The following is a 12,070-nucleotide window of genomic DNA, read 5'->3' on the forward strand; positions in this document are numbered from 1 at the left end:
CGGTTCGCCTTTTCATAAATTATGTCTTTCATGAATAAGAGTTCTTGATTTTTGTCCAATGGGTAGTTTTTTCATTTATAGTAGTGTTGTTTATGTTTAATAAGTTTTAATCTACCCCAAGGTCACAAAGATATTTTTGTATATTTTCTTTGATGATGTTACTGTTGCCAGGTGTGGTAACACAAGCTTGTAATCCCAGTGGCTTGGGAGGCTGAGCCAGGTAGATCTGGAGTCCAAAGCCAGCCTCAGAAATTTAGAGAGGCCCTAAGCAACTCAGTGAAACCCTGTCTCTAAATAAAATACAAAAAAGGACTGAGTTTTTAATGTGTAAGAATTTTATACTTTGAAACAACAAGATTATTGAAAGTTGTGGTTTTTGAAAATTTTTTCTAGCTTGGGAAATGTGGTCTTAAAATGTGATATGCACAAATACTCCTTGAAAATGGCAAAGACAAACATTCTTTTTCTCAGATTTATAAATCCTAGAGAGGCAGAAAAGAGTTAGGACAATAACACTGGTTCTGGAATATTATCCAGGCCAACAGTGACAAAGTTATTGTGATGATCTCTGAACAGAGAGACACTAGCATTGAGCAGGCTTAGGGCATAAAAGCATGGTCCATTTGGGAGCTATCACGATAGCTCTAGGAGCTGAGTGCTCCTGATCAATTCATGGTGGACTGTGCTCAACAACATTGAGATGTCATTGGAGGTGTGTATGTTTTGCAATCCTTCTTTGCACCTTATTTTAAAGGATATGTAAAACATTTCTTTGATGCCTTTTTAAATTTTTAAACTGGAAAGGAAGGATGGAGCAGGGCATTGTTAGACTACTTATGCTTCAGTGTTACAAATTCAATTTCTAGACTGACAAATTGGTGGTATGAGTTCTTTTTGTTTTGTGTGTATGTGTGTTTGTGTGGGTCTTTTGTTTTTGTAGCTGTTCAATGAAAATAAGAAGGTGGGCTGGGGTTGTAGCTCAGTGGTACAGCCCTTGCCTGCACCACATAAAAATAAATAAATAAAAATAGAGATATTGTGTCCATCTACAACTAAAAAAAAATTAAAAAAAGAAAAAGAAAATCAGAAAGTACAACCTAAGTTTTTGCATAGTCTGACTAGCCAAAAAGAGTATTCCACTTCAAGGTCTGGAAGTAGGGTTTATAAAGCTTTTTCTCAGACATTCACCTATTAAAAAAAAAAAAAACTGTCACATGGAATGAAAGAGATTGGTTAGAAAGTTTTATAGACTTTTTGGTGCTGAACTATGACATGAGCCTTATAGATTGTAAAATAGAGATAGTACTAATGTACAGAACTAAACTTTATTTACCATTAAATTCTGTGAAGTTTCAGTTATCAAAAATAAACAAATATGAAATGTAATGTTTCAGATTGCAAGCTAATATGTAATATATTGTTTGTAAGATACTCTTGTCTAATATTAACTAGTGGTATTTTGATTTGTACAGTCATAATTTGTTAAAATGACTTCATTTTAACATCCACTGATGTAGATTAATGATGTAAGCTCAGATTTAAAGAATGTGGGGAAATGGTGCATGTAATACTTTTCCAAGAATTGGGAGTTCAGTATGTCAAAAAGAGTAATTTAATGTTTGATTGCCAAGAAATGGGTTTTCTCAAAGTCCATTGCCGGCAATGGACAAGCCTGATAACACTGGCCACTGGCACAAGAGCATTACCATACACCTTATTAATGGTAAAGTGAATAACTTTGAAATAAAGCTTTAGAGAAGCATTAAAACGGGGGGCTGAGGATGTGATTCAGTGGTTAAGCACCCCTGGGATCAATCGTGTGTGTGTGTGTGTGTGTGTGTGTGTGTGTATGAAAGTGTTACATTTTACCTTTTGCACTTAGATATAAAAGCCACCTGAAATTGATTTGGGGACATTCGGTGTGAGGTAGGCATCAAAATTCATGCCCCATATCTGAACATTCATTTGACCCAGCATTATTTACCGGAAATACAGACTGTACTGTTCCCAAATGTACCAAAGCAACACCTCCAACATAAATCTAAATGACCATGGAGTGTAGATCTGTTTCTGGACCTGGCCTGTGGTCATTTTTTCTATCCTTGCACTGTTTCTATGGTTTTAGAATAGGTCTTGATATCAAACAGTATGAGTCATTCAGTGGGTTCCAATTTTTCATCCCCTAAAACAGCTAATACTGAAGTACTGCCTTCACCTTCTACTTTGCTTTCAATATGTCCATGCAAGTGTGATTGATTGCCTGTTCCCGTAGCTTGTTCATTGTGGTTTCCTTGTTCTTTGTCCTATCAAAGCCCTTTAATTGAAAGCCAGCCAGGTGTTTGCAGACAAGCAAAGGAGATCTGCTGGGTAATTAAATTATTCGGGAAGGGGGAGCAGGAAATTAGATGAGGTTGTCCTCTTCAGAAGGATTCAGTAAGGAAGCAGTCGGTCTACGCTTGGGGACTGGCTTGTCCAGGAGATTGGAAGTCAAACTTTAAAATCCGGGCAGAAGGAGGGCCAGGCTAGATCTCCGAATGTAAATGTCCCCAGGGTTCCACAAGGCCGCGCAAATCCGCTCGCCGGGGTGTGGCCGCGAAGCCGCAAATCACCAGTTGAGGGCCAGAGTGCGCCGCACACTCAGAGCTGTGCCTGCTGTTGCCGCGGTCGGAGCTACTGCCATAGGCACCCGCGAGCGGCGCCCAGGCTACTCCGCCCGCGCGCGGCGCAGACCATGAGCGGCCCCTGCTCCGGGAGTAACCGCGGTGCGGGGTCGGCTGCGCAGCCCCTCTGAGCCCCAGCCCTAGAGCCCGGAGGTGAGTCTGCGCGATGCCCCCAGAGCCCTCAGGGGTGCAGATCTTCCCGGAGCTCCTGGGCCTCCCCTGGCCCCAAGGAGAACGAGCTAGGAAGTTTGTTGGGGAAAGTTGGACTTTGGAAAAAGTGGAGCCGAGCAGAGTTGGCGTTGGGGGTAGGGGGTGGCTGAAGTGGGGACCCGGGACCTCCGAACGCGCTGAGCTCCCGACACGCTGCTGTAGCCCGCGGCGGGAAGAGCTCGGCCAAGTGCGCCGAGCATCTCTGCTCCTTTGCTTCTGTGCCGCTTCTTCCCCGGAGCTGGCCTTGCCGGACCCTCTCCCGCTCTGCCCAAGGCCGGCTGGGGTGAGGGAGGTGCGAGGCCCAGAGAGCTCCGCGGGAAGTCCAAGGTTTGGAGGAGGCAAGTTTCCCCACTAATCTCTTGGAAAGTTTGCAAAGGAAGCTGAGGAGCCTGCACTGTAACTGACAACATCTCCCTCCCTCTCTCTTTGTTGAGAAAGAATGAATAGTTGGTTGTGTCGCGCCCTCCGCGTTGAGGAGGGGAAGGCACAGGGAAGGGGGACGATGAGCACTTGAGAGAGCTTCCCATCGCAGCCCATCTTTCATTACCCGCCTAAGCTGCTACCTCTCAAAAACAATCGATCAGCTGTAGACCTTGGTCGGAGGCAGTGGAGAGGGCGCCAAAGCTGCTGGCGAGACGCGTGTTCTGCGGGACCTTGGTGATTGGGGATTGGAGGCGGGCGGAAAAACTCCTGATTTGGTGTTAATTTGCTTGAAGCAAGGTGCAGGGGGAAAACCCGTTTGTCCAACCCCTTTGTGCATTTGCTTAAAGCCATTAGCTGAAATGGAAAGTAGAACTGTGCCTTCAGAGATTCTTTTAAACATTGACTCTTATCTTCCAAGGCTACACAGACCTCCACACGGAAAATACATCGGTGGGGGGAAGGTCAATTTAATCTCCCTGGGAGTTGCCAGGGACTGAGAAGAGATCTAAGTGGAAGGGGAAGACTTAGATGCTGGGGGCGGGGCGGGGCGGGGCAGATCTCCGGGCCCAAGTGAGAAGAGGCTGCCCAGTTACTCAAAGGAAAACCTACGGGGCAAAGCGGTTTTGCTCGGCTGTGCCAGGGGCCCTACGTAAAAACCTTGCCCTGCCAAGCGCTCGCTCACCGCCCAACTCCAATTTTCTCTAAACTGCTGCTCGGTAACCTCACATTTCCAGGGTGACTAACAGAGATCTCAATCTTCTATTCATATATAGAGAAAGAACTGCTTGTCAAATGGGTGCTAATCTTAAGGACCTTATCATGTAAATCCTGTGCTGTGTTATTTGAAATACAATCCATGGAAGAAATATTCATACTTTAATCATTTGGTTAGACTTAATAAGTTTACTTCAAATATAAAGGATACTCTTAATTCCTAAATCCAAGCAAATTTCATTCTAAGTGGATAAGCCAATTTTATTTGTGGGGTTGTTCTATCCCCTCTCCTTGTTTGAATCTGCAGAAAAGAATTTTAAAACTACAGATCCAATTATGAATTCTCTGTCATAGTCATAGTGGGGCAGCTGAGGTGGTGACTTTTCCACAGTTTAAAATATGATAGAAAGTCCTTAAGGTCCCCATCAGGTAACTATCTATGAATTTAACTTGAAAATAGCCAATTCAGAATTGAAGCAAAAACCCAAACAAGTGGGCTGCTTATCTCTGCAAGATCATGGGTTTCTTTGAGACATCATTATAAAGCAAGTGAGTTGGAGCCTGTTAAGCATTTCAGAGCAGATCTGCTGACTAAGGCCAGGAAGGCAGAATGTGCTTTAGTGTTTGTCAGTCTACCCTTGTCCTTAACTAATACTTTCATATCAGAGTCTTTGACCTTTGAATATTTCAAATATATTCAAGATGCACACTGAACTGAGTGGGGACACTGTGTGTGTTTATGTGCCCAGTAGAAAGAGGTCAAGTCAGAAGGCCAAAGTCTGTCCCAGGCTTCTTTCAAAGCCTGGATATGACTTACTCAGTGTGCCTTTTTGGGTGTCCATGTTCACGCCTTGGTGTGTTTATATTTGTTGTTCTAGGTTTAAGCATCTCCCTGCTCACCCTTCTCAGCTTCGGGGATTCATTTGCAAATGTCCACCACAGTAGGGGTACAGTGAACTAGCAAAACAGAAATGGCTCTGCCCTGGCCCACAGGACACCTGCTATTTATTTTTTAAAAATATTTTTTATGTATTTTTTTAGTTGTAGATGAACACACAGTATCTTTATTTATTTTTATGTGGTGCTGGGGATCAAACTCAGTGCCTCACGCATGCAAGGCAAGCGCTTTACCACTGAGCTACAGCCTCAGCCCCCAAGACCTGCTATTTATTGAGTGCTTGTCAAGGGCTTCACGTGCATGATCACATGTAATTTTCACAACAATCCCATGAGATAGGTATTATTAACTCATTTTACAAATGAGAAACTGTCAGACACTTTGAATGATTTGTCCCAGGCCATACAGCTAGTAAGATGGAGGCAGAGTAGAGGCTTGAACCTGTAAATATCCGGCTCCAAAACCTAGATTCTAACTCATACCACTTTAACTTTTAAAGGTCAAATAGTACATAGGAAGTAGATAGTGACTAAGGACAGCAAGACAGAAACATCTCTAAGGAGAGAAAACATGGAAGCCATAGCCTGGAGCCTCTATCATATTGTTCTAGCTTTTTCTTCCTATCTCAAGGCCTGTGTATTTGCTGGCTACCTGGAACTTCTTTTCATGACAGGTTTCTTCTCTTTTTTTCAGGTCTCATATTATTGTTACTCTTCAGAAAGTCCTTCCCAGATCACTCTAATGTAAAGTAACCCTTCACCCTAACCATTGTCTTCTATCATGTCATCTTGTTATATATTCTTTAGAGCGCTTATAACTTGGATATTACTTTTTTAAAAAAATATTTTAAATATTGGTTTACTTTTCTTATCTGTTTTGTTTGTACTCCCCCATCACGATACAGGCTACCCCAGAGCAGGATGCTATCTAATATATCCTCAGCCATGGTACACTGTGAAGCCTCAGAGAAAATATGTCCAATAAATATTTATTTCCCTTATCTGGAAAAATGAACTGAGAACTACCAACATTTATGGCCATTATGTATCGTCTGCTTCCTCTGTATAGTATTGACTTGGTGAAGATGGACTATATCTATCTGTTTTGACACTGTCCCCAACACCTAGCAGAGTGAGTTGCATAGGAGGCCCTCCATAAACATGTATGTCGAATGAATGGTTCTTCTGTTGATTCTTTTGATTCTGTTACCCAGGAAGATGATTCTGAGTGTAAGTTGCTCTGTACCAAAGAGACTCCCGGATCCAGTGGTTCTCCATCCTGACTCTACACTGGACAATACCAAGGAGCTTTAAAAAGACTGAAGCATCCTACCCACAGAGATTCTGATTTAATGAAATCCGCTCTGGGTTGTGGCTTGGGTGTTGAGATTTTAAGTTTCCCCCAGGATTCTTATGCACAGCCAGGTTGAGAACTACCATTTTGTTTTCAGAACTCATTCCATGCTGTGGTCTTAATAGGCTCGAAGCAGCCATGGTGAGAGAGAGAAAGGATGTAATTCATGGATATTGTATGGTTCCTGATAGTTTAAGAGGTACTTTCATGTCTGTTATCACAGCTGATAATGATAAGATCAAGGATCTAATTTCTTGTTATTTCCCTTTCTGTTGATAATTCTTAAAAATCTATGTCTGCCCTCTCTTCTAACTGCACATACCAGTATTTAGCCTCCTCTACACTGAACCATCCCCTGGCACTTGACACACAACAGTTCCAGTAGTGAGCTGCATATCGTCCTCCTGCAGGAGTCCCCTTCTAAAACTAGTTGGCATGTTGTACCTTTTCCTATGATTGTGGCCTGCTTCCTCCTAGCCAGAAGCTTCATGCTCCTGATATCTCTTTACTGTGTCCTTCCTTTCCCTTTCGCAGGTCACTACCCCAGGTCAGAGTTCTTCATCAGTCCTCTATGGGTTACTGCCATTCGCAGGAGCAGCCTCCCTGGAACTCTTACCTCTTCCCATTAAAATTACCGGTTACTTACTTGGGTACAAACTAGAATCTGTCCCTTCTAGGTCTTCCCTAAGACTTAGTCAAGTCCAGACACTTTAGCAGAACCTTCCAGACTTCATGGTCTTCTCCTCAGCTATCTATCTTCCAAGAAATGCTGCTTCACTTCTCAACTCAGGCCACACCACATGACTTGCAGTGTGCTGGGCCTGTGGGGTCACTTTCCAAGCCTTCCCTACAAATTTCAACCTTTCAAAATGCTTAGTCTCTATGGTTGCCCTCTCTGAGATCCTCCTGGAGTCTTTTTGTGAAAATTATTTGTTGTTAACCCTTCTAGTTATCTAGGGTTGCTGTTTATGAGTTCTGTCTTCTCATAGAAGTTCATAGTCATAGGGTTGGAACTTAGGCATCTTTGTTTCTTTGAGTGTCTTATATGGAATAGGTACTTAAATGTTTTTTGAATTAAAGGTAGGAAAGGAGGGTATTAACAACCTTTGTCATCAGAGAATAAGTTTAAGGTGTAAGTAACTTGCAGAAGGGCATTTTAGAGCATTTTAGCTTCATCTTGAAATCTAGATCAGTTTTGATTGTGCAGAGAGGAAACAGGCTGCTCTCAGAGGCTCTGGGGCCGGGATAACTTTTGCCCTCTATACTGTCTTAGAAATAGACCTAATCGACAACATGGCCCTTTGCACATAAAGAGGTTTTGTAGGGTGCTACTGACATCTTCCCCAGGTTCTTTGAAATGATCCAGACCCATGAAATAGGAAGATGCTGATAACTTGAGCAGTCAAGAGTTCATGGCTGTGGGGGGGGGGAATCCTAGTTGGTTTACATCGCTGGTGGTCAGGGGCTGGGAAATTTGGTTTCTTTTTTAATAACAATGATTAACATTAAGCAAATGCTGACAGTGTGCCAGGTACTAGCCAGAACTGGGAGGGGCCCTCATGACACTCCTCCCTATAGTTCTGTGCTCACTGTGAGCCAGGCCTTCTGTGTGGTCCCAGTTGAACATGGAACAGACAAGCTTCAGAAATATTAGATGTGGCAAAAAATGGATAGGATTAGGATTATATTCCTTAACTAAAGAGTCCTTCTACCCAGCCCTAGCACTTGTGAATTTCTCTCTTTTCATGCAGAAGCAGTGGATCATGTGTGGTTTCTCCTCCTCCTCCTTCTTCCTCTTCTTCTTCCTCCTCTTCTTCTTGTTCTCCTCCTCTTCCTCCTCCTCCTCTTTTTTGCAAAGGGTTGTTCTTACCAGCCATGGGTGCAGGCAGCACATTAGCTCAGCTGCCCTGCTGTGTGTGGTTTGCAGACCAGAGTCTCATAACTAGTGCAAGACAGCCTCTGGAGCCTTCTATCTCCAGAGGATAGCCCTGTTTTTATTGAGGCTCCTCTTTATTTTCCTCTGTATGTTGGCCTTAAATTGTCTTATATGATTTGGCTCAGGTCAAAATCATAGTTTGTTTGAAGGGGGATTAGGAACATGGATTCTGCTCAAGGTGAATGTTTCTACAAGTGGCCGCAGCTGGGAATGATTGTTGGAACAACTGCAACCTATGTGTCACTTTTTCTTTCCATGCTCCATATGTCCCACTCCCATTTTTATTTCCTTCTCCCCTTTTCCTCTTTGTTCTTCCCTGAGTTTGTAGGTACCCATGGGCATTGCTTAACCCTGCTGGTGGCAGACAGGTTCCTGACCCCTGAGGGGGGACAGTGTGCATGCAGCCACCATCGAAGTGGCTTTCCACCACAGCTGAGCCCACTGATATATGGAAGAGCGGCCCACCTCTTCACCCCTGACCCTGGCCTGTCTTCATTAATTAGAGTACATTGATTTATTTATAAGCATCAGGTCTTGCCAGAAAAAAAACTCTGCCCTGGGTAGCTCAACAGAGGGGTTCTTCTGGCACTAAAGACATTCTAGCAGCTAAAGAATTCCAATAATCTCCGCCTGTTCTTATCATTACAGGGTGGTGGACATATGTGAACCAATTATCTAATAATTTATAACATTTCTCTTATGTGTTTATTACTGAAACCATTTCCTAATAGCCTTTTTTGATTAGTTGTGCTTTTCCATCTGCCCCAGTCATCTGAAATAATAAAATGGCTCATGGACCTTTAACAATTCTGAGATGTGTTTTTCCCTTTTGCTTTTGTTGCAAATCTAGGTGAATTTCTCTGTAGGATCCTAAAGGAGGGAATGAGTGTAAGCATCCCTTTTTATTAGGCTCCACTAGTAGTGCCATTAAATGTGGTTTGTCTTTTAACACTCTGAGACTTTTCTTTGGTTATGTGGCATAATGCAAATAGGAAGTCAGCCCTTGTGAATAAATCAGCTTTATGCTTTACTCTCTTTCCTTCCTAGGGTTGAGAATCATGGCTGCAGGAAAATTTGCAAGCCTTCCCAGAAACATGCCAGTGAATCACCAGTTCCCCCTCGCCTCCTCCATGGACCTTCTGAGCAGCAAGTCCCCTCTCGCTGAGCATCGCACTGATGCCTATCAAGACGTGTCTATACACGGCACCCTTCCACGGAAGAAAAAGGGCCCTCCTCCCCTCAGATCCTGTGACAGCATCAGTCTCATGGGCACCCTTCCCCACTCCAAATCCCCACGGCAGAGCTCGCCCCTGACCCAGGATGCCATCCAGGAAAATCTGCTGCACGACTGGAAAAGTGAAAAATTCACCTTCAGGTAACGTCTCTAATTTCATGGGTAAAAATTAATAAACAACTTTTTAAAAGTTATTTTATTAGGGAAAATGCCAAACAGATACTGCGTTAAGAAAATAACTAATTCCCATGGAGCCCTCACCCTGCTTCAGCAGTTAGAAACACATAACTAGTCCTGTTTTGTCTGTTTCCACCTATTTTCTCTCCTCTGTTGTTGGTGGTGGTATTACTATTATTATTATTATCACTATTATTACCATTATTATTTCGTGGTTCTGGCGATGGAACACAGGGCCTCACACATGGTAGGCAAGAGAGCTACTACTAAGCTATATACCCAGCCCCTCTTTAAATTTTATTTTGAGACAGGAGTTTGCTGAGTTGCATAGGCTGGCTTTGAAGTTGTGATCCTCCTGCCTCAGGCTCCCAAATAGCTGTCTTGGTATTCTTTTGAAACAAATCTCATTTACAGATATACTTATTTTATCTGTGAATATTTTGGTATATTTGTTTCAAAGATAAGGACTCTTATTTATAAAATAAAAGTGTATATAACCACAATATTAAAAAAGAACTGTTGCATCTAAAAAAAATAGCTATTTCTTAATATCATCTGATAATTGAGAGTATTTTAAAATCTAACTTTCTATATCATTAGTCCCTTAAAAGAAAGCATACTTTTTTAATCAAATTATCAGATTCTGAACTACATCCATTCAATTTTGAGGGGTGGAGGTACTGGGGATTGAATGCAAGGGCATTCTATCACTGAGCTACATCCCTCCCCCCCCCCCCCTTTTATTTTAATTTTGAGACAGGCTCCTGCTAAGTTGCCCAGGCTGGGCTTGAACTTGTGATCCTTCTGCCTCAGCCTCCCAAGTAGCTGAGAGTGCAGATGTATCAACTACACCTGCTACATCCATTCAATTCTACAGAGATGCCAGGGTGTCTATAAATTAGGACCTGTATCTCCTAATGTGTAGTTGTCAGCATGTTGAAATAAAATTTTGTGTGAAGGTAGCATCAAGTCAGCTTCAGAATACTGTAGAACAAGAAATGATTTCTCCTTGCCCATGCCAGGGATCTGAGTAAATAAGCCTTATAATAATAAATGCTGCCTCTCTGGGTTTGTACCAAGCCCTGGCTGTGATTGGTTTCTGCTTGTTGGAGCTAGTTTGAAAACTCCGCACTCCTTTTCCTGTTGAAGAAGATCAGCAACTTGTGATGCTATCAGTAAAGAATGGGGTTGGTTCTTCTGTCATCTCTCCTTTTGTCCAGCCTTGTAGCAAAGAAAGCCGCTTTGATCTTGGCTTATTTTTTGGATCAATATCTACATATTGGATTAATTAGAGTACCTTGTGCTCCAATTAATTGTACTCACCTGCATTAATTAGAGTATGTTGGTTTTATACGCCCCAAGGTTTCACCAGAAAAGTTCCACCTAATCCCTCTGTCTAAAGCAAAGAGCTGATCCAACATTGAAGAAATCCTAGCAGCCAGATTATTACAGTAATCTGCTTTTGCCCTTTCTCGGGGTAGGAAAAAATATGTGAACTGTTAGTACAATCATGCATCTGAAGCAGGGATTTCTCAGAGCTTGTATTGCAGTGAGAATATAGATCATAGATTCAAATAAATAAATAAGAAAACTGATGTTTGTAGTAAATGCTATGGAAGAAATCAGTGAACATCCTGGAGATTTATTGGGCATGAGATTTGTTGTTGTTGTTGTTATTGTTTTGTTTTGGTGAAGTGAACAGGTCTCTGAGATGGTGATTAAGCTAAGACTTGCATAATGAAAGAAGGCAACCAGGAGCCTTGCAGGCTGTTCCAGGGATAAGAAAATCCAGGGCAAAGCACCGAAGAGGGGAACAAATGGTGGCATGTTTGAAAACCCCCAAAGTTGGGCTGGGGATGTGGCTCAAGCGGTAGCGCGCTCACCTGGCATGCGTGCGGCCTGGGTTCGACCCTCAGCACCACATACCAACAAAGATGTTGTGTCCGCCGCCGAGAACTAAAAAATAAATATTAAAAAAAAAAAAAAAAAAATGAAAACCCCCAAAGAAAGGTGTAACTGTAATTGGAGTATAGCAAGTTGAGGGGAGAATAGTATAGATGTTGGTAGAGAGCTAGACAAGAGATCAGAATTGGCTTTAGTTTCATAATTGCAGTCGGATAAAAAGCAAATAACTGGAAGTCCAGATATTCTTTGTAGATAGCACTAAAGAGCCCAGAAATATCTCTGTTGCCATATCAGAAGATTCCCCAGGATATCCTGGGGGTTAGAGAGCCCTGGACATGCTCTGCAAAATGCAGGTGGGTGACTTCCCAGCTCAGAGAGCTAGCGGACAACAGCTTGGTGATGAAATAGGTAAATACAGAGGTGCATAGTTGTACAACTTCTGTTAATATTACATCATTGGCGCTCAGTAGGCAAGATGAAGAAAGTAAGCAGCAAAAACAACTTTTGGCCTGCCCCAAACCAGCACCAATGCCAGGCCACACGATGCAGAGCCAGAACCC

The 12,070-nt window shown here is 42.7% G+C and overlaps 1 protein-coding gene across 2 annotated transcripts in view; it reads left to right on the plus strand.

Moving 5' to 3' along the window:
• Positions 1-2,614: 2,614 nt before the first annotated feature.
• The window catches only part of Bcar3 (BCAR3 adaptor protein, NSP family member), a 114,056-nt gene continuing 104,600 nt past the window's right edge, over positions 2,615-12,070 (plus strand). Inside the window, exons 1-2 of one of the 2 annotated variants that reach the window (XM_048814423.1) lie at positions 2,615-2,813; positions 9,242-9,569. In XM_048814423.1, coding sequence (XP_048670380.1) covers positions 9,253-9,569 — 317 coding nt within the window. In that variant the 5' untranslated portion in view covers positions 2,615-2,813; positions 9,242-9,252. The remainder of the gene's footprint in view (positions 2,814-9,241; positions 9,570-12,070) is intronic. The other variant, XM_015500879.2, reaches the window with a different exon arrangement.

This window comes from Marmota marmota, unplaced genomic scaffold, assembly GCF_001458135.2.
Source record: "Marmota marmota marmota unplaced genomic scaffold, marMar, whole genome shotgun sequence".
NCBI lineage: Eukaryota > Metazoa > Chordata > Mammalia > Rodentia > Sciuridae > Marmota > Marmota marmota.